Genomic DNA, 22164 nt, shown 5'->3' with positions numbered 1-22164 from the left:
CCAGATCCTGAGGGCGATGAAGAGGACGAGGAAGAGGCTGATGTCGACGTGGAGACTTGAGAAGCCCTTCATGTTTTTTGTTTTTTATTTGTAGTTTTTATCTCATCATCTTGTAAACTTTGTAAATTTCAATGCTTTAGAATGAAAATTTGTTTTTCCCTTCTTCGCATCTTGCGCATTCCCCATTCATCTCTTTATATTGCATGTCTGCTTGTTGAATATAAGATATGCTTGCACGTTGAAATAAGAGCAAGGTTGTATGTAAATTATTATACTTAATCCTTGTCATATTGTAAGTGATTTTGCCATATCTTGATTATGTTGACACGTGCCTTAGCGTTTTCATTATTCCTCTTTTGCGCGACGTTATCGCGCATTTATTATATGGAATTATGAGTTTTTTAGCCTTTACGTGTCAATGTGTGCTACTCAGATATCCATTACAATTTCATGCGCGACCTCGACCTGAGACCCTAACAACAATGTTTTGGCATTTGCTTTGCCTTAGTTGTGCTTAGGTATTTTTATGGTCAGGCTGCGCAGCATGTAGGATGGATGTTGTGAGTGATTTGAGCTAAGGCTCACATTATTGGGCTAAGGCCCTGAGCTAAGGCTCATAATTTTGGGCTAAGGCCCTGACGTTTTAGAGTTAAGACTCGTTAACGCGTTTGCGCATGTATGTTTTACTTCGTTTTATTTTGTTTTGATGTCAATACAATGTTGTCATATTGCTCAAAATTAATAAAGAGAAGTGTGAAACATGTATGCAAAAGATAATAGAATCCTCATTAAGAGAAGATAGCGCGTATCATTATTCATAATGGCTTAAAAAGCCTTGATTACAAACTTGACATTTTTTACATGAAACATTTTCTAAGCTGTGCTGCGTTCCATGCGCGCGGGATCTTCTTTCCATTCAAATCTTTTAAGGCGTATGCGCCTTTTCCCAATTCTTCCAAGACTTGATAAGGTCCCTCCCAATTGGGGGACATTTTTCCCGGGGGTATTGCGTGGCTAGCTTCATTGTTTCGAAGAACAAAATCATTTTTCTTGAAGTGGCATTCTTTCACGCGCTGGTTGTAATATTTTTCCAGTTTTTTCTTGTATTTGGCTTCACTGATGATAGCCGCCTCTCTGCGCCCTTCAAGTAAGTTGAGATCCAACCTTCTTTCGCGCTCGTTATCAATCTTGCTCATCATGAGCACTCTATGGGATAGGCATCCAATTTCTGCTGGAATCATTGCCTCCGTTCCATAGGTTAGGCTGAACGGGGATTCGCCATTGCTGGTTTTGCTTAATGTCCTGTGTGCCCACAGGACATTAGGTAGCTCTTCGACCCAAGAATGGGATTCTCCCTCTAACCTTTTCTTCAGCCCATTCAGCAAGCTTTGGTTAGCGCGTTCCACTTGGCCATTCCCCTGAGGGTGATAAACTGAAGTGAAAATTTGGTTGATGCGCAATTCCTTGAGCCAGCTGGATATCTTGTTGTCAGTGAATTGCTTGCCATTATCGCTCACAATTTCCATGGGCAAGCCAAAACGGCATATGATGTGGCTCCAAATAAACTTCTTCATCGCTTCGGCTGTGATTTTTGCTAGTGGCTTGGCTTCAACCCATTTTGTGAAATAGTCTACTGCCACTACCAAAAATTTTACTCGCCCTTGCGCTTGCGGAAGGGGACCCACAATGTCGATTGCCCATTTGTGGAAAGGCCATGCGGAGGTCACTGGAATCAAGTTGTTCTTTGGCCGCATGGTGTTTGGCGCATAGCTCTGACATGCTTTGCATTTTTGGATCTCTTTTAGAGCGTCCAAGTACATGCCTGGCCAATAGTAACCTGCGCTCATTGCATTGGCAACCACCATGCGCGGGCCAGCATGTATTCCACAGATTCCTTCGTGTATCTCTCTGATCACATAGCTTGCATCCTCAGCATCTAGGCATTTCATGAGCGGCCCAAGATAAGAGCGTCGATATAATGTGCCATCAAGGAGTTCATAGTTCTGCGACTTGTGTCTTATCTTCCTCGCCTGTGCGCGATCGTCCGGTACCTTTCCCTCCTTCAAGAATTCCATTATTGGAGTTATCCATGATGGAGGGGTTGTATGAGTTACCAGGACAGACTTCGCTCCCACCGACGGGTTGCTCATTACTTCTACCCTGACATCTTTGCCAAAGTGGTCGAAGCTGGTTGATGCCATCTTGCTCAACGCGTCGGCAGATTTGTTTTCACTGCGCGGAATATGAATGATTCTGAAGCAGTCAAATTGGTCGATGAGCTTTTTCGCCTGCTCTAGATATAGAGGCATGGTGTTCTCCTTGGCATCATAAAGGCCATTGACCTGTGCTGCTACCAAGTATGAATCAACATGGGCCTCTAGCTTTTTAACTCCGAATTTGTGCGCGATGCGCAGCCCAGCCAGCAGGGCTTCATACTCAGCCTCATTGTTGGTGCTCTTGAAGTCCAACCTGATGGCATAAGTATATTCATGATTTTCTGGATCCACCAGCTTGAGACCTGCGCCGGACCCTTCGTTGTTTGAAGCTCCGTCAGTGAACAATCTCCAAACATTTTCTTCATCATTGGCTCGCGGAGGGTCTACCTCGCGCTGAGCCTCTTCAATTTTTCCTTCTGGAATTTCCGCGATGAAATCAGCTAAAACTTGCCCCTTTATTGCTGGACGGGGCTTATAGGCGATCGTGTGTTCACCTAACTCCAGCGCCCATTTTGTCAGCCTTCCTGAGAGCGCGGGACGCCGCAATACTTGCTGGATGTTGTAACCAGTCAGAACTTCAATGGGATGACCATTGAAATATCTATGAAGCTTGCGCGACGCGTGTGTTAGTGACAAAACTAACTTTTCCATGATGGAGTAGCGCGTCTCAGGATCTGTCAGCACCCGACTCACATAGTATATTGGCGTTTGAATTCCCTTGCGATCCACCAACAATACTGCGCCGATGGCGCGCTCTCCTGCTGATAAGTACAATGTCAAGATTTCACAAGGAAGTGGAGCTGTGAGCGCGGGCAAATTTATCAAACACTCTTTAATCTCACTGAACGCTTGCTCGGCCTCAGGAGTCCATTTGAATTGGCTTTTCTTTAAGCAATTTTTCAATGTGTTGACAAATGGGGTAGATTTGCTTGCATGGTTCGCTAGGAACCTGTTGATTGATACCAATCTACCATTCAGCTTCTGGACTTCTTTCATGGTGGATGGCGAGGGCATGTCAAGGATGGCCTCCACCTTTTCTGGGTTCACCTTGAAACCATCCTTGGTAACCATTACACCTAGAAATTTTCCCTCTTGTACGCCGAAAGTGCATTTGCTCGGATTGAGCTTCATGTTAACTTCCTTTAGGCGCCCAAGGGTTTCCTCGATGTCTTTGAGCATTTGTTTTTCTTCCCTGCTTTTTATCACCAAATCATCCACATAGACTTCTAGGTTTCTTCCGATTTGCTCGCTGAAAACGGCATCCATAAGTCTTTGGTAAGTGGCGCCCGCATTCTTCAAACCAAAGGGCATTTTTGTGTAACAAAAAACACCCTTGTCGGTTCTGAAGGCAGTCTTGTCCTCGTCTTGTGGTGTCATTTGAATCTGGTGATAGCCCTTGTAGGCATCCAGGAAACATTTGAGCTTGAATGGCGCCACAGAGTCCACCTTTGCGTCGATGTTTGGGAGGGGGTAACAATCTTTTGGGCACGCTTTGTTGAGGTCCTTGAAGTCAATGCACATCCTCCACGACCCGTTACTTTTCTTTACCATCACAGGATTGGCTACCCACGTCTGGTATCGTATCGGGCGGATGATGTTTGCGCGCAGTAGATCCTCAACCTGCTCATTCATGGCCCTCGCTTTCTCATCCCCCATGACCCTCTTCTTTTGAGCAATTGGCTCTACAGACTTGAACGTGTTGAGAGAATGTTGTGCCAGGTCTCGCGGAACCCCAGTCATATCAGAGTGTTGCCACGCGAAAACCGACATATATGCTGTGAGCAATCTTTTCATTCTCAACCTCGTGTCGTCTGATATCGTTGCGCCAATTGTGATTTTCTGCTCCGGGAATTTTGGGTTGAGAATCCATTCCTCTGGCGCGTTGTCTGCCATTGGAAGTTTCATTCTCCCTTCCCGCGGAGTACTTGTCACTGCACACAAATGATCTCGGTATACAAATGTTACACCTGTTGGTGTTGGGAACCCCAACGCGCCGTGCGCTGGCGACGGTATGGCGTTGAATTGGGCAATCGTTCCCCTACCCAAGATCATATTGTGGCATGAAGTGGTGGGCAAGACCAAGAAGTTGACAACTTCGGCTCGCTTGTGTTTCTCATCCCCCATAGTTAGCTCAAATTGTATTTGACCTAGGGGATGAATGATTTCATTTGAAACACCAGAGATTGGTGCATTCACAATTTCAAGCCTTGCTTGGTCTGCCGGATCCAGTTTCCTGAAACATTGCTCATACATGATGTCTGATTCGCTGCCAGTGTCCACCAGGACTTTTGACACTTCATAATGAGCAATGTGTGTAGTGATGACCAGAGGACTGCTGATTGAAGGGCCTCCCCTGATTCTTGGGAAGATTACTTGCTGCTCGCGCCAATCTCCTTGGATTTGCGCGCTTCTCTTTCTTGATCTTTGCCCTTGCGTTCCTCCCTCGGCTACACAGATTCTTTTGAACTTTTTACTGGCAGAGGCTCCTTCTGGTTGCTCATTTTCTGGTCTTGAGTTTTTCACCAGGTGAGCCAGCTTGCCTGATTTCACATCTTTCTCAATTGCATCTTTCAAGTGGTGGCATGCATCAGTGTTGTGTCCTGTGGACTTGTGAAACTCACAGTACTTGCCACTGTTTGATGGTCCCTTGTAGTGTAGTGGCTTGGGGCTTTTGAACTGGACATTCTCAGTGCTTAACACTTGTGAAGGTGTTTTAGTGAGGGGAGTCCATATTCTTGGCAGAGGTCTGTTAGGATCTCTGCCGCCTTCCCTTTTGTCACCCTCCCCGCGATTACGAACGTCTTTTTGGGGCTGGGGTGAGCTTGGTTGCGCCTGCTTTTCTGCGGAAGAAAAACTGGTTGGTTGCAACCTGGACCATACATTGTTCTGTTTGCCCCTTCTTTCGTTGCCGCGCGGGGCCTCTGCTTGATGCCCTCTTTCTCTCGCTCTATCTTGGGCAATCTGTTTTTCATTTCTCGCGAAGACTCGCGATGCTTCCATTAGCTTGGCCCAAGTGGTGGGCATGCCATCTCTGCTTACGAGAGCTCGGCGGAGTTGATCACTGCGCGCGCCTTGTATAAAGGCCACGCGCAATAGTTGCTCAGTGATACCTCCGATTGCCAGAGACTCCTGATTGAAACGAGTTATGTAGTCTTCAATCGTTTCATCATTCCTGCGCACGCAGTGCATGATGTCATCAGGGTCGCGCGTGTGTCTGCGCTGCTGTACGAAGTGAGCTTGGAACTTTTCCAATAGTTCCTCGAACCCATCGATTTCCCAGTGGGCAAGCTTTCGAAGCAGACACGCGCCGCGCCCGTGAGGCAGCGAGCAAACATGTGACACCACGTTGGCATCGTCCAGCTTTCTAGGTTTCCAGTGTTGTAAAAACCTTGTAAGAAATCGTCTGGATCTGTTGTGCCGTCATATTTTCCCAAACCACTTGGCATCTTGGTCTTGTGCTGGATGGGGGCCTTCGCGATGCGCTCAGTGAATTTTGAATGTTTCACCAAGATGGCTGGCCTGTACGGTGTGGTTACATCCACTTGCCCTCTCACTGGTGGGCTGTATGGTGTGTGCAGATCCAGATCGGCTCTGGCTCCAGGCGCCATGTTCATTTGCGCGCGGAGCTGTGAGCCTCCTGCATGAGTATCTCGCGTCTTCCTGACGCTGTGCACTTCTTTATCACTAAACTCAGCGTGTTCAGTGTGAACAGAGTGACCCTCTTCCGGCGCGCGCCCCCTTCTTGTTCCATGAACGGTTTGCTTGTCAAACGCTAGCCTTTGTGTTAAGTCGGCTAACTTTTTCTGTTTGACCATCTCATTGTACTTGTCCATTAGACGTCGTTGCTCGTTTATGAGCCATTCTTTAGGGTCATTGGTTTCATCTTCTGGACCCATTGGTCCTTTTTGTTTCGCGCCGGCAAGATTTTGTAACGTGAGATCGTCTGGAGGAGTTTCAGTCTGGCCATGAGGAGTTGTGATGAAGGGACGGTTACTGGTGGTGCGCGTAGAATCACGCGGCACCCTCAGAAACTGCTGTCCCTCATTAACATCCTCACGTTCAATATCCTCCAGAACTTGATCGACATTACGAGCACCAGAAACCATGGTGAAAATTTGTTTTTTTAGAGATCTGATGAGATCTTGTTGCCGTTGTAACAGTGGATGGCGCCAATGAAGAAACGTGGATCGACTCACTGGTAGACGATCTACTTTCCTCGGGTGTGACTATGCTTTCTCACCGATGGATCTCTGGAATCTGGATTCTTCCACCTACAAAATGAACAGCACCGTAAACTTACCCCTCAGAAAGGGACAGAGGGGTCCTATTTGGGGTAACCCTCCGGTGTGAGAATAAGAATTTGTAGGAGAAGATAATAATATGAGAGTAAGGAAATTGGAGTGTATTGCTTAATATAGCTGAATACTGTGTAATTGAGTGTCCCTCTCCTTGTGGAGTTGATATGGTATTTATAGTGCTAGGGTTTCCACTGATTGGACTCAGCCTTGTTGGCCTCCTCCAATTGCTTTGCGCCACGTGTCCTTGGGGACACCTGGTGCTTTTTCACTGGTTATAATCACGTGGTAGCACATGGGTTATGCTGAGTTGTCCACCTTTCATTGGCAGCTGTCAACATCAGCATATTCTTATTCCTTAAAAAGATACCTTCTGGAAGGTTGTCTGACGTGCACAATCAAGGTTGCCCTAATCCTGATTTGGATAAGGACGAGGTTGATTATGTGCATGTGTGATATGCGCCTATCATGAGGATGCGCGAGGTCTTCTCTTTATTCTCACGCGCAGATGTTTCATGCGCAGATGTGATATGCACAAGCATGTGATATGCGCCACGCGCAGATGTGTGATGCGTGAGCATATGTGATGCCTGAGCATGTGATGCCTGAGCATGTGATGCATGAGCATGTGCGATATGCGTGAGCATATGTGATATGCGCCATGCGCATAGGTTTTGGCTTTGTGCCTTCATAATGTCATGATTTCAAGCCTCTTGTCTATATCTTTTGGGTTGACCCGCCTCGCTCGGTGTTGAGGCGGGTACATACCTCTTCAACACGGGAGAGCAACTTAGTTACAAATCATATCAGATTATCATCTAAAGAGATGCCTTTAATTAGTAGTGATGAACGAAAGAAATTTGGATTTGGAATTGGAAGATCGAGTAATTAACAAGTTGGCCTGGAATTACAAAAATTTGTGATAGACTAAAGGAGTAAAGGGACTTGTTTGCTAATATAAGTGTTTATTCTTCTTTATTTTTTACACTAAAATTGGTCTAAGAGATTCAAATTATTTTAGTTTTGCTTTGTTTACATTTACTTATCCTAAATTTTAAATAAAATAACAATTTTAAAATTGGCCAAGAGATACCTTAAGTCTAACTACATGACTTGTCTCAAAACAAAGGGAGGATTCATTAACATCCTAACTTGAGGTCCAAAGTCTAAACAACATGGGCTTCATTATCCACCACATACCAATAGAAACTCTCTTCACTTATCGAATTCTGAAAATATATACTCAAAGTAAGATGTCAACGTAAAAGCCAGTGAATTCACTACAAACCGACTCATAAAACACTTTTATAAGTTTTAGCGTATTATCACATTCATAAAAGTGCACTACAAACCAAATCTCATTTAGTGATCACACTAACACATAAAATGTTTAATAAACACCCCCCCCCCCCCCCCACCCCCACCCCACCCAAAACCCAAAATGTTGACTTTTAGCCACAACCACGAGTGGAAGACATTTTTCATATAGTTACAGTACCTGCTATACATATATATGGCCTGAGTTATCAATGCAACTTAAATGATAAATTGATAATATACCACTCTTACAAAGAAAGTTGGTTATTTATGAAAGCATTTTGTGTTCATTTCTATCCCAAAAACATATAAAAAGAAATTTAATCGTGAAAGACTCACGTTAGGTTACAAAAATCCTAATTAATAAGGGAGCTCATCGGTAATTGAACTAGCATCTCAACAACCAATCATATTCGATTCATAAACCAAGAATTTGTTCATTAAAAACTCCTATTTTTTTATAAAAAAGAAATTGATTTCTGCTTAAATTGGTCCAAGCATGGCAGTGCTCCACAAGAGAAGTGATACGATCCATCCTCCATGACTCATCCATAACCAACCCATAGCCTAGTGCACCCACGTTTATCTTATCCATGTTTCTATGTTTCCCATTTCCTTGCATGCATGTTTGTTATTTTGTTCTTTATTTTAGGTAGAGTAGTGGAGTAGTGGGTGTAGTTTATTTCATTTGCATTGTAGCCTATAAAAAGGCATTTCAATTTAGTAATGAGAAGAAGAGAAAATTGCAACAAGTATCTTTATAATTTTAATTAGTTTCTTAGTTTCAATCGGAGATCGCCAATCTCGAATTTGGCTACTATCAAGAAGTAATTGGGTTCTTGGCTAAGTAGGCACGATTGATACGTGTCTATGTTAGTCATCAACTCATCATGAATAACTAGAGAACCGACCACGTTTATTACTATCAATTTATTTTATTTGTTTTGTTTTAATCATGTGTATTAGGGCCATGTTCTCTAAATTAGTTCATTTGTACGTTTAAAATTTTGCATATTTGTATGCATATTTAAGGGCTTTATCATGAGTAACAAAGTAAGAAGAAAATCGAAGTAAATGTCTTGTTTCTCTCTATTTTTTTGGAGTGTAACCCGCTCAAAGAGTCTCTATCAATTGAAAGATTAGCCATCTCAAATCGGCTCTATCACTCGTCCTCCCAACAATTTGAACTATGCATGACCACGACCAAGGGTGGCACAATTATGCTCATCGTCTTCCCAGAACTATTTTGTCCCAAACTTGATCTTTCAAGTCTACCATAAAAAACCATTTCAAATCCTTTACTTTGTCCAATTGGATTGTTTATTTATTTTGACATTCCTTTGTTTAAACTAAAACTTATGTACCAAATACCCAAAGATTTGGGGTTTAGCAGATCATTTCATACATTCTGATGTGTACTTGTACTTGAACAAAAACAAAAACATAAAAACAATACTTTAATCAAAATGTTAATGTTTGACTGTTGATCAAATATTTAAGATCATAGACACCATCTTCTGTTTAACATCAAGTAATCCAAAACAATTCTAGAATAACAAACAACACTCACTTTGGTTTGTCTTGCAATATGACCATTGACTTTAAAACTCCCGAACCGATCTTGTCAGCAAGCGCACCTTGTTCTGATAACAAGAAAGACTTCTCTTTTACATAACTTTGTAGCTTCTTAACATCATAGTCTAGCTTCGTTTGATCTACATTTAATGATGAAATAAAATACAAAACTATTTAAATCTATTACGTAGTTAGAAATGCAAACAAACCTTGATTAACAATCAATGCTAAAAAAATATTATTATTCTTACCTTTCTCTAAGATGGTATGGGCAGCGTGAAACGGGACACGTGCAAATATATCCGTTCCAGGAAACATCATCCATGTTTTTTCCTTAGAATCATGATTCCCACAACTTGCACAAATCTCCTTAACCAAAGGCCTTGATTCATCAATTTCTTTCATCACCAACTCAAACGGTGAAGGGACGCTTGTTTGTGTGGTCCGGGCCCGCTTTCTTAACGCAGTTAACGCTTCCCTGTTCCCGTTTCGCATTCTATCATTCTCAACTAACTGTCATCACAATCTCATAAGTTTGTAAAATATGAGAATATGTTTATATAAAGTGAGCAAAAGTTTGTTACCTCATGTCTTGCAAGTAGAAGATGTTCTGCATCAATCTCGATTTCAATTAGTTTTTCATGAAATTGCTTCATCGTATCGTCCATTTTTAATCTGTTTGATATAAACTCTCAGTAACAAATAACAATAATGGTTCTTAATACACAAGTTCAATAATGGTTCTCATTTTGTTTATACTTTATAAACAGCCAGTACATCAAATGCAACTACAACAGCTATTATAAACTACTAAAAAGTAAAAACAAAAACATCTCAACATTTATAGATTTAACTAGCTATGACTATTATTTTATAGTTATACATAATTCAACTACTCTTTATTGAGCAACAAAAAGATCTAAATAACCTTCAATTCTTCTTATTAAAACTTGCAAATAACACTCTGTAACTATATATTATAGTGGCTAATCTACAACCACGGATACATTTACTTCCAAAATCAATACCAATACAAGGGCCTTAAACTTTAGTGACGGATTCCATCTACATTAGGTAAAAAAGCAACCCATGAAAACACAACCGCTGCTGCACAATGACGTGTGAAGGAGCAAAGAGAAAGGGTTACACAAACCCATTTGACAGGTCATAACCTATTACCTATCAACAGTTTTAAAACGGCCCCTTCGACCCACAACCCATTTCTAATTTCTACAAACTTTAACCAAGTACCTAAATTACACACCTGAATAGAACAGAGTGTGCAGAAGACTTTATCTTTGAAACACCATTATTTCTTTCATTTATCAATGAAAAGATTAACGCTATAGTTAATGGCACGAACAAATAAAGGAAACATTAAAATGCAGGAAGCTTTCAGATTGTATAATACTATAATCCCTTCATTCAACACGTGAAGCTTATTGAGGCTAAAACCAGAGACAGATGCAATGGTTTAAGTAGGCATACAAATGCATAAAGGTGAAGCACAAGAGCATAAAAACAGACATGATTTGATAGAATTACAACACAAAACAATAATAATATAAGATTATGCATTCACAGATCATCCAACTAAAAAGTAAAAACCATACAAAAATTCTACTTGTAAGCAGGAATGAATGTTCCAGCTGCTTATATACAGAGTGGTTGACCCGATCACGTGTTTCATTTTCTTTTGACCAGTATATCAAATGCAATTACAATATACAACAGTTATTATAATTTTATAAACCACTAAAAGCTATGACATCTCTTAACATTTGTGGATTTAACTAAGCCATAAATTATTATTATTATTATTATTGCATACTAAGGCAACAAAAAAAATCTAAAAAACCTCCAATTCTTCTGCTTAAAGCTTAAAATAACATATCTAAACCTGCATCCACCCAAGTTAATCCTACGATACTGAAATCAACTAAAAGTATCAATGTTGAAGCCTTACGAACACCTGACCTATGGTTTAACCTAGAGTTTAGGCCTTAACAAATTAAATAAACTTGATGGAATTCAACGAGAAGCTAAAAGATTTGGACATAAACAGACCTGAAAGCTTAATATTTTGAAGGTTTATAATCGGATTTCAGTAGAGATGAAGACGAGTACTCACAGAAAGAACAATGGGGCAAAGTCACACAACCCAATTTGGATCCGTCATAGCTTATTATCAACATTCAAAAGTGGCCCCGTTTCGTTTTAAGTGTTATGACTCATACGAAACCCATAGGCATAACCTAACAAACAAAGTAACCACAATCAGAGTGGATTTTCTTTTATATATTACTAGCTTTAGAGCCCGTCTAACATACGGGTTAATTTAAATAATTAAGTAACAAATAAAGCAATATATACTATATATGAAAAAATGTATTAGACGAAAAAAAAAAGTTAACCCGCTCAATTTTGTTAATGTTTTGCTTCACTTGAGCATAACAAATCACATACAACATCATGAACACTATTTAAGGAAAAGTCCATGCTGACACAAATATTTCTAATTTGATAAAAGTTAAAAGTATTGATAGGCCTGGATGTGGCATGTCGAAAGTGTTTGTCATTTTTTCTTAATTTTTAGTAGTCATGGGAAAATACTCAATGTGCAAAATCTCGAATCTTTCAATTATTTCCAAAAATGTCCATAAAAATAAATTCGAAACTCAATCACATTTAAAATTCTAACTTTCATTTGTTTTACATTATCAAGTCAAAATTTTGAACCCGTAACAAGTTTGACGATAAATCTATTTGCATTATCAAAATTTTAAAAATATTCAGATTACCCCTCTTTTACCGTGACAAATTTGAGCCAAATGTAGTTAATTTGTACTAAACGATCTATTTACCAACTTTTAACTCGTAAGAACTAAATTTAAGTTCCACAAAAAATCCGAAGCAATCCTTGATAAAAAAAACCCTAATAAACTATATATGATCAACTTTATTATATTTTAAAGTAATTAATATATACTATCCTTAGAATTTAACACATATATTTATAGTTTACTAAATTAACCGAAAAATAAATAGCTAGATTTAAATCATATATTTATAATTTATAAACTTATATGACAATATACATAAAAAAACCAATAGATGAAGGGATTTATTTTCAAAAAATAGATAACTTTTAAGCACATATTTATAATTTAATGATTAAAAAAATTACTTCGTAAACTGAAAGCGTATAAGGGTTTTTTATGTTTTTTTACATTCTACAACAATATACATAGTATAATATGTTATAATAACATTTAAAACTATATATTCTTTTCAATATTTAACAAACACGGTTTATTGTGGATTTTTGGATTTCACCAGGTATGTTGTGAAATATATTATAACATTGCATAGTAGTAAAATATGTAAATATTTATTTTTATAAAGGTGTATAGATATAATATAAATTGAGTTTAAAGAAAAGTGAATAATTTAATTGTAAAAGGAAAATGAATAATTATGGATCTATAACATATATTAGTTTTGGAGGGAAAAAATGGTGAGAATTAACCACAAACTGACACGTGTCTACATTTATTTTACTTTATTAGAATAGGTAGATTTTCTTTCTAATTGCACATAGAGGTGTACATAATCGGTTTTTTCCCCGATCCAAACCAAACTGGTTTGGGTTTTGCATGGTTGAAACCGGTTTGACCCAAACTAGTTCGGTTTAGAGACCGGTTTCAGCGTAAAACCTATCAAACTGATCAAAACCAATTCGGTTCGGTTTAAAACTAGTTTTAAACCGGCTTGATTGTGAAAAAGGCTGAACCGCCATATGAACTGGCAGTGCGGTTCGGTTTGAGTTCGAGTTCGTTCTCAAAATTCTACAAGGGTTTGTCGGGATTTTAACACATATATAATACTATTCTTTTTATAAGGGCCGGCTAACCCCCCCCCCCCCCCCAAGCAATAGGTCCGCCAATGCGGTACACTGCGTTGTGGCGATAATGGAGGGGCTTCAAGGCATTACCGAACAACAAAGGAAAAGCTTCAACACAAGATTGGAACCCAAATGATAAAGATGTGAGAGCTTTAAACTACAACACATTGTTAAATGATTAAGATTTAACTTAACAAGACACTTTTAACTTAGACTTAAAGTTTATTCACAACAAACAAGACTTTTAGTCTTTCAGTCTTAGTAGCATGACAAAACTAATAACTCATGATTTCATACCAAGAAATAAAAAAGAAATTGAGACAAATTACATATTTAGATATGATTTAAATATTTTAAATTCAAATGGCATTACAAGCATTGATGTTGTACCTTTGCCTTTGACAAGCGTAAACTTTTTATTTTCAAGCATAATTAATGTATATGTTAAAAGTCACAAAGTTATTATTCTATTTACTATTTTAATATTTTATTAATTATAACCATTAAATCACTGGCTATGATTCCATAAATAAAAATGATGATATTTATTTCCTTTATTTTATTTTTTATTTCAATTAATTAAAATATTTAACAAACTATATTTTTAAAAGCTAAACCTGGGCAAGTATCGGTTTTACATGTTTTGTTTGTCGGTTAAACGACTTTTTAGCTTTGCTTTCATATTTTTTTTATAGTTCGTCTTTATAATGACCGAAACGTTTTTTATGATTTAAAAATATCATTGTCACATGGTTTTATATGTGCGTTTCAGCGTTTGATACCTCACCTTTAAAATTTTCGGCTTACTAATCTATCTTTACGAATTTGTGTGTTACCGTTGACACTAATTAAATTTGTGTTGGTTCGCAGCTGTAACGTGTCGGATTTTTTGGTTCTACATATCTACATATGGTAATTTGTTGTATTTTGGCATTGAAATGTTTATTTCTTTTGTTTAGTTTCGATGTCGTAACTTGATACATACTACTGACTTCACGTCGACTTGCAGCGAGTTTATGGTTTAGCGTTTTACTTATGTTTTATTGTTCAATATAACGGTCCCGTCGCGAAGCGCGGGATCCTAAATCCTAGTTTAAATATAAAAACCTACATGACAAATGACTTATTTTTTTGAACGACCAATTTTATAAAAAAATCGAAGACTAGCAAGAAACTAGCCAACCAAACATCAAGACACCCGCAACTTATATGGCAAATGGCTATCCAAACTTTTTAGTGAGTAAAATAATAAGCACAACTATAGTAGTTTTAAAATAAAGTGAAAAACATCATACGAAGAGGATGTATAAATGTTTCATCTATCTCATATAAATAAAATAATATTTAAATTATACAAAAAAATTAAAAAATATCTAAAATAGGTGCTAGGTTTTGTTGACGTCACCGCAAAGAACCTCCCAGGGGCGACGTCCGTACTCAAAACCTCTTATATGACGTTTTGAATCCACGTGCATGTCATATCTTGAGAATAACGCCCCTTTACTTAAGCTCTTAAGTGATTAAAAAAATATATTGCATTGACAATGTTTTATCTTTCATAAACAAAGTAGTTCTCCTTTTATTAATCTAAAAATCCTCGTAATAAACATTAAACATGAACAAGTGTCCCAACATTAAAGTTAAAGATGATGGTGACAAATCATTAGATGAAGTCCATGTGTAAAACCCGTGTAATAATCAACCAACTATTAATTCTACTTCCCATTTCCCACCAATTTATTCACTTTTCAAAATCAATGCATTCACCATTCATATTCACAAATGTCATCAGTTTCCAGTTTCAGACTCATACCCATGAATCCAATCACGGGACTTACATCATCTAATGCTTTCCTTTATCATAAAGTTACCTCTGTATTTGGAACTCCTCAATTGGGGTTTGGGTTTCTTTACCTTGCACACCAGGTGTTTGATAAATTCCCTCAATCAGAATCGGCTTATAAATTCATGTCGGTCTGATAACCGATTCATTCGGTTGCGTGCTAACTGTTTGTTTTGATTAATTGGGTTGGTTGCAAATGGAAACTTTGGATTTGATTCAAAAACTTCTGGTTGTTTTGGTTTGTTTGTATCTGTCATGGAGGATCATTAGATACTTATGGAGCTTTGTAGATGTTGAAAAAGATCCGCTTATTGTCCTCGTTTCCGGGGCTGCAGGCATGTTTATTTTGGCCAATTTACATAGTTGTATAATTTTATTTTAATTGTTGTTGATTAAGTAATTTACAATCAACTTATTTTACAGGCCAAATAGGCTGTGCCTTACTTCCAATGATTGCACGAGGAGCAATGTTGGGTCCGGATCAACCCGTGATCATACACATGCTTGATATTGAGCCGACTGCTGAAATCTTGAAAGGGGTAAAATTGGAATTGATGGATGGAGCTTTCCCTCTTCTCAAAGGTTAGCTTTTAAAACACATTAATCTTCATGTAATTATGTAATGAAGTTTATAAAAAGTTTAAATTTTGTTCCACTTTTTGGGATCTTTTATGTATCTTGTAGGTGTTATTTGCACAACCGATGTTATCGAAGCGTGTAAAGGTGTTGATATTGCAATAATGCTCGGCGGGTTCCCGCGTAGGAAAGATGATAATAAAGGTTTAATATTTAAGAATATTGGCATTTACAAGGCTCAAGCTTCAGCTTTGGAACAACATGCTGATTCAAATTGCAAGGTTTGTGTTGTCTGTCAATATATTTAGGCGTCTGAGCATGTTCGTGCTCGCTCGTTTAAATCTAACTGAACAAATGATTGAACATAAACAATTAAACGAACGAGGTTTTCTTGTTTGTGTTTGTTTGTTAAGAAAATGAGCATGTTCGTGTTTGTTTATTAACAGTATAAACGAATGGTTCACAAAAGTAAATGAACGAACATAACTTAAAATGGATGCCCGAACATAACTGAGCTAAACCAATTAAAAATAAATGTGAACAACAACCTGTTGGGTTAAAAAGTTGCTAAAACTAGTCTATATTATGATGGGACTAAATAACTGAAATGAATATATTAATGGACGTAAACGAACGAACTTAAACAAAAGTAAACTGACGAGCATATATGAATGATTGTAAACGAGCGGTCACAAACATAAATGAACAACCGAGACTTATGCTCTTGTTTGTTCATTTAACTAAATGAACAAAAAGTTCTATTCATGTTCATTCGTGTATTAAATAAACGAACTTCTCGCTGAACGGTCCACTGAAAAATATAGATTGCAAGGTTTTTGTTTATTGTTTATTTAAGAGGAAAAATCTGAAAATAAAATGAATTTTGGCAGGTGCTTGTGGTTGCAAATCCAGCAAATACAAATGCATTAATCCTGAAAGAATTTGCACCTTCGATCCCAGAAGAGAATATTACGTCACTCACAAGATTAGATCATAACCGTGCATTAAACCAGATATCAGAGAATCTAAATGTTCATGTTGGTGATGTAAGAAACGTAATAATTTGGGGAAATCACTCTTCAAATCTATATCCAGATGCCAATCATGCCACAGTTAATACTGGAGTTGGATACAAATCTGCAAAAGAACTTATTTCTGATGACCATTGGTAACTCTTTAAGTTTTATATCTTTATCCAAATTCAGATCATTTTTGATGATATTAACTACGAACTTATGATTCAGGTTGCACACAGATTTCATCTCGAATGTACAAACAAGAGGTCAAACTATAATCCAAGCTCGAAGGCTGTCTTGTGCGTTTTCTGCTGCAACTGCTGTGTGTGATCACATGCGGGATTGGATCATTGGTACTCCAAAGGTCTGTTTTCGTCTTATTATTACTGTAATGATTTTTTATTTACATTATAATCTTGTTTTCCAATTTCGTGAATCAGGGAACATGGGTGTCGATGGGAGTTTATTCTGACGGGTCTTATGGTATTCAACCGGGCTTGATTTATTCTTTTCCGGTCACTTGTGAGAAAGGCGAATGGTCGATCGTTCAAGGTATGTTTTCATTGAACAAGTTATAAATCTCACATATTTTTTTGTGTGAGATTGATAAATTGTTTAGAGATTAAATTTGATTATTATTTTGTATTGGTGCAGGATTAAAGATTGATGAGTTTGCAAGGGAGAAGATGGATGCTTTAGAAAAAGAGCTCATTGAAGAGAAAACAGTGGCCTACTCTTCCCTAAGTTCCCTTCATTGATATTATTTATGTTAAATCTTGTGGTTATTAATTCATGTGTATATTTGCCATAAATCCGTTAATTTCTCTTCAACAGTTATACATATATTATTTTATCCTTCATTTACCTCAAAATACAATTATCAACCTATATTGGTTACTTGTAATAAATAGTTGAACATGTTGGTGGATTGACCTATTTAATTGAACATATTAAAGGAATACCTGGCACAACAATTATTCCAACCTTTTAATGAAAACCAAGTGTAACATAACCAAATAATATGATGCATATAAATGTAAATTAGTCCAACAATTGCATAAACATTCCACCATAACCAAACCAACACCATACTTCCAAGAAACTAAAACTTGTCCATAACACCAAGAACAACAACAAACTAAACACTACCCCTAGCCAACTCACACTTCACCACTCAGACGGGCTGGGTAGCGGCTCGATTTGATCAAACATATCCATCGGAAAATCATCCATGAACGTATCCGGCTCCATCATCATCGGATCATTACTCTCCTCCCTTCCACAACTCCCACTTTCACCTTCACCACCTACACACACAAACAAATGCAATCATTAAATCATACATTTATCTACATATATATCTACATATACATAACTTCATGCATGCAGGATGCATACCTGGTGTCACATAAGGAAACTCAACCAGATCCGACGGCCCACCTTGACCGAACACCGCAAAGAAATTAGGATCCGCGATCTGGTTGAAAATGTCACGGGTGTCAAAGGGTGGTGGAATATTATGATTGAAATCTTGAAGTAAAGGTGGCTGGTTGCATGAGTTTTCCTCCAAGGGTATATCGGTATAATCGAACGGGCAAGGTGGCGGGTTATGATCCTGGCTAACCAAGCCCGTAGCAGCCTCCTCGGTGGCGGTGACAGGAGCCAGAAGTTCAGGCACTGGCAATGGCAATGGCAATGGCATCATCTTAATAGGCTCACAATAAGATGATGAACAAGATATTGTTTTTGGTGATGTCACTGATGACTCTCCTGAAGAACTACGTTTTGGTGCCTAAATTACATTAAAAAAAACAATTACTTTTGTAAAAAATAAATTTTTTTTTTTGCTATTTGCTATTTGCTAACCTTATTGTGTGACTTTTGTGGGGCCTGTGGCGGCGGCGGTGGTGGTGACGATAGAACCCGAGCGAGTCTCTTCTGTCTACTACTCCAAAAATTCTTGACATCATTATCAGTTCTCCCGGGTAAAAACGTGGCAATTCGGGCCCACTTGTTCCCGAATTGCCCCTGGAGATCGATCACGGTCCGTTCCTCGTCGGCAGAGAACTTGACACCACTAAATAACATTAAGTGAAGCATTAACACAAACAGTTTGTGTGTGGAATCAAAAACAGAAAATAATACTAGAAAGAGATTAATATTACTTTTTCAGATTGGGTCTAAGTTTATTGACCCAGCGAAGACGACAAGACTTGCCGGTGCGTTGAAGAAGGCCTTTGGATCGAATGGAGCTCCAGTCACGGGGTCCGTATTTGTCAACATGTCGGATTAAAACCTCGTCTTCTTCGGTCTTCCATGGGCCTTTCTTTATCTCACCCATTTCATCGTACGTTGATGATCTAATTCTTCTCATTTCCATATAATTTAATACACACTTCACGCTATATTCACGAAGTGCAATTATTATGTTGTGGATTGTGGGAATTATTAATATGGTATTTTGAAGTGTGTGTGTGTGTAATGTGTTTTGTAGTGACGGTTAAGACGGTTATCGTCCATGTTTCCTCGTTTTTCTCTCGGTTGAAGACATGGGTTTGGTTTTTATTATTTCGTCCTTTGGGTTTATGGGTAGTGGCGTATTTGGTCCCTCAGTGAAGAACGTGGTCGGATCGAGTCAACTCGTATCAATTCTAGTATGAAACATAATAATTAAGTGTTTTATTTTATTACTATTACTAGGTTATAAACCCGTGTATTACACGGGGTTGGGTACAAAAACTAAGCTTTACATCATGATATGTTACTAAAAGACAGGATATATAAATAAAAACCGTTTGATAACATGCACCAAATAATTATCGTAGTCCGATTCACCCTTGTTGTTAATTTCCTCTACAAAGATATTCAACTTGCATATGGAATTGAGTATGCAAGTCCGGTGAGATCAATATAGCATATATGGTATATGTATTAAAAACATGTGGATAGTTAACTCCTTTAAACTTGCTATAGCTTGCAATAGGCTTTGAAAATATTGCACTCAAGGCTTGAAATTGATCATATACGAAAAGGTCTATATAAAAGAAACTAATATATATACAAAAATATATTTTAACTGAGTCACGAACTCACGACTCGATTTTGAGCCAAGCTTTTCCAAGCAAGTTTCGAGTGAGCCGCGAGCATTTTGAGTACCCCTACTTTCCTTTGTAGATCAATGACCTGCATAACATCATAGTACAATATAAAATGTGTATAAAATTTGATTATTTAACTGTCGTGATAAATTAAAAAACCTTAATTACCCAAGCTTTTAGACATCAACGACTTGTTGACCAATTCCCACGCAGGCAGCGCTTCTTTGATGTTGTGTATGCTCTCTAAAGTCTAAAGCACCAACTTCATAATATTAGAATTAGAATTTGAGATTTTGCTATGTACAAAAAGGGAATTAGAAGATTTGATACGTGTGGTAGTCATCATGATCAAAATCATAGCCAAGAGTCTACAAATAGAAATATTAGCAGGTTTAGTATAAGATATGAAACTTTTTGATTCAAACCAAGTTTAGGATTAACATCGTACCCGAAGACCAACCATTGTTGTTCTGTAATTCCCGTAGAATTGAGCACACATTTCTAGTACTTTGTTTTCTTCTGTTATTCTCCATATGCTCTAAAAGTGTAACAAATATCAAACACTAACTACATAACCATTATTCACAGTATACTCTAAAAGTGTAACAAATATCAAGCCCTATATATAAAAAACAACACGAAATGGTCTGTTTATGCCTAACTATAGCATACATTAGTCAAAAGCTAAAATATTAGATGTAGTGGAAGCTTTACCACACACAAAGCTCTGACCAATAAATTTTGAGGCTTGATATCCTTTTGAGACACTCCAATGCTGCCATGAATTTAGGCCATGAGAATCTGTTAACAAAATGGTTTCCATGCTATTAATAAACTTCAACATTAAATGATAAAGAAAGAGCCATTCTAAAATAAAATAAAAATATGAGAAACATTTACAAGCTTGAGACTAAAACAAAACTTCATTTAGACTTGTATAAATGGTTTAGAACCACAATATAGCATATGTATGAAAAATGTACAAAGAAAGAGCAGTTGTTGTTCGCAATCACAAGAACAATTTCAGTCTACAAGATTATATATTAAAGCACCGAAGTAGATTTAATACTCTCTCGTAAAGGGATTAAACGCCACAGCAATGAGTGCTACCATGTTGAAACTCTTAAAATCTGCTGATAAATTTCGTGACTGCAGTTGCTAGGTGCTGACTGTGGATTTGGGATTGAAGAATTTGATGGACTCCAATCCTAATACAATCTAGTTACCTTGATTCATTCCTCTTCCAATTTTTTTTACATAAACAAAAGGAATGATTAATGTTTTTCAAACTAAAGCAACGTAGGTATAGAGTGGGAATTAATAAATAAAAGGGAACATCCGATAACTGTAAAGCTTCTCTTTAAAGAAAGTAACCATCAACTGCTTGAAGGAGAGATGCCAGATGTCATAATATCATGAAAGTGAAAAGAAAAGCAGGGGTTGCTGTGTTAATGACATGTGTCTAAAAAAACCTTCTTTTATTACATTAGTAGATTATTATTATTATTATTATTATTATTATTATTATTATTATTATTATTATTATATAATCCTTAATCCTGTTGGGAAAGAAAATAACATATTATCCCAAAATTATTAACTTCTTTCGGCTAATATATACATGATCTGTTGGTTGGATGCTTTAATTTTGCTTCATATACGAAATAATATGATCATATGCTTTAATTTAAGTTTATTTTATTTCATAAAAAAGCTTATTGTAAGTGTAGAATAAATAAATGTATGTTTTAAGTGTCTTAAGTCTTATAGTAACATACAGTACTGATCTTGCATGTATAACACTATAACAGGAGAACTGAAGTGCAGTTGGAACTTGATTATACTCGATTAGTAACTTTTTATTAATTATTAATTTTATTAAATTATTAAAAAAAAATTATCGAATTTCTAAAATATTTTTAAATATAACAAAATTTAAAAGTTATAGCTATCTATCACTTTGATATATATATCATCAAATTAATCCTTATAAAGACAATTAATTAAGGAGTAGATATGTAAAAAAATAAAATTCCCAGCAAATGAACTTCATGATGTTATTAATAGCTCATGTACTAACATATTTTAACCAAATCATATCGCACGTGTTTTATGTGCATATTCATGCGTGTTCATGTGTATATATATCTACACGACTACACGAGTATGTGTATTCCTATAAATATGCCTATATAAATGGTGATTATAACAACATAACTTTTAACTAATTTGTATGAAAACAATTTGTTACTAGAATTACGTTAAACACGATAAGTATGTATAGCGGACTCAAAGTAATTTATAGTAAGCCACGCTTTACGTAC

General features: G+C 37.3%; 2 protein-coding genes and 1 pseudogene across 2 annotated transcripts; 1 reads left to right on the top strand and 2 right to left on the bottom strand.

Moving 5' to 3' along the window:
• Nucleotides 1-9394: 9394 nt before the first annotated feature.
• On the bottom strand, nucleotides 9395-11488 carry LOC143548032 (uncharacterized). Its single transcript, XM_077039299.1, has 4 exons — nucleotides 11471-11488; nucleotides 9988-10078; nucleotides 9655-9916; nucleotides 9395-9543 (listed from the first exon to the last, which is right to left on the bottom strand). Exons 2-4 carry the CDS (start codon nucleotides 10069-10071, stop codon nucleotides 9395-9397), a joined length of 495 nt encoding a protein of 164 aa, XP_076895414.1. The 5' UTR covers nucleotides 10072-10078; nucleotides 11471-11488.
• Nucleotides 11489-15138: 3650 nt separating this feature from the next.
• On the top strand, nucleotides 15139-17521 carry LOC143548031 (malate dehydrogenase, cytoplasmic-like). The gene is made up of 7 exons (XM_077039298.1): nucleotides 15139-15485; nucleotides 15574-15732; nucleotides 15835-16007; nucleotides 16617-16894; nucleotides 16971-17106; nucleotides 17183-17294; nucleotides 17397-17521. The coding sequence occupies exons 1-7, from the start codon at nucleotides 15347-15349 to the stop codon at nucleotides 17498-17500; spliced, it is 1101 nt and encodes a 366-aa protein (XP_076895413.1). The 5' UTR covers nucleotides 15139-15346; the 3' UTR covers nucleotides 17501-17521.
• A 255-nt stretch (nucleotides 17522-17776) lies between these two features.
• LOC143548030 (transcription factor DUO1-like) lies at nucleotides 17777-19122 on the bottom strand (annotated as a pseudogene).
• Between the last annotated feature and the right edge of the window lie 3042 nt (nucleotides 19123-22164).

This window comes from Bidens hawaiensis, unplaced genomic scaffold, assembly GCF_021521415.1.
Source record: "Bidens hawaiensis isolate Kalapana, Puna unplaced genomic scaffold, B.hawaiensis_p1.1 tig00014901_1, whole genome shotgun sequence".
NCBI lineage: Eukaryota > Viridiplantae > Streptophyta > Magnoliopsida > Asterales > Asteraceae > Bidens > Bidens hawaiensis.
This window is presented reverse-complemented; position numbering and strand designations above follow the sequence as displayed.

Excerpts from the sequence above, each read along its gene's own strand:
- LOC143548032 (XM_077039299.1), bottom strand. The coding sequence starts at position 10,071 with ATGGACGATACGATGAAGCAATTTCATGAAAAACTAATTGAAATCGAG. Across the intron at positions 9,917-9,987 it reads TTCTACTTGCAAGACATGAG|TTAGTTGAGAATGATAGAAT; the intron begins GTAACAAACTTT and ends TTGTGATGACAG. Across the intron at positions 9,544-9,654 it reads CCATACCATCTTAGAGAAAG|ATCAAACGAAGCTAGACTAT; the intron begins GTAAGAATAATA and ends CATTAAATGTAG.
- LOC143548031 (XM_077039298.1), top strand. The coding sequence starts at position 15,347 with ATGGAAACTTTGGATTTGATTCAAAAACTTCTGGTTGTTTTGGTTTGT. Across the intron at positions 15,486-15,573 it reads CCTCGTTTCCGGGGCTGCAG|GCCAAATAGGCTGTGCCTTA; the intron begins GCATGTTTATTT and ends CTTATTTTACAG. Across the intron at positions 16,008-16,616 it reads ATGCTGATTCAAATTGCAAG|GTGCTTGTGGTTGCAAATCC; the intron begins GTTTGTGTTGTC and ends GAATTTTGGCAG.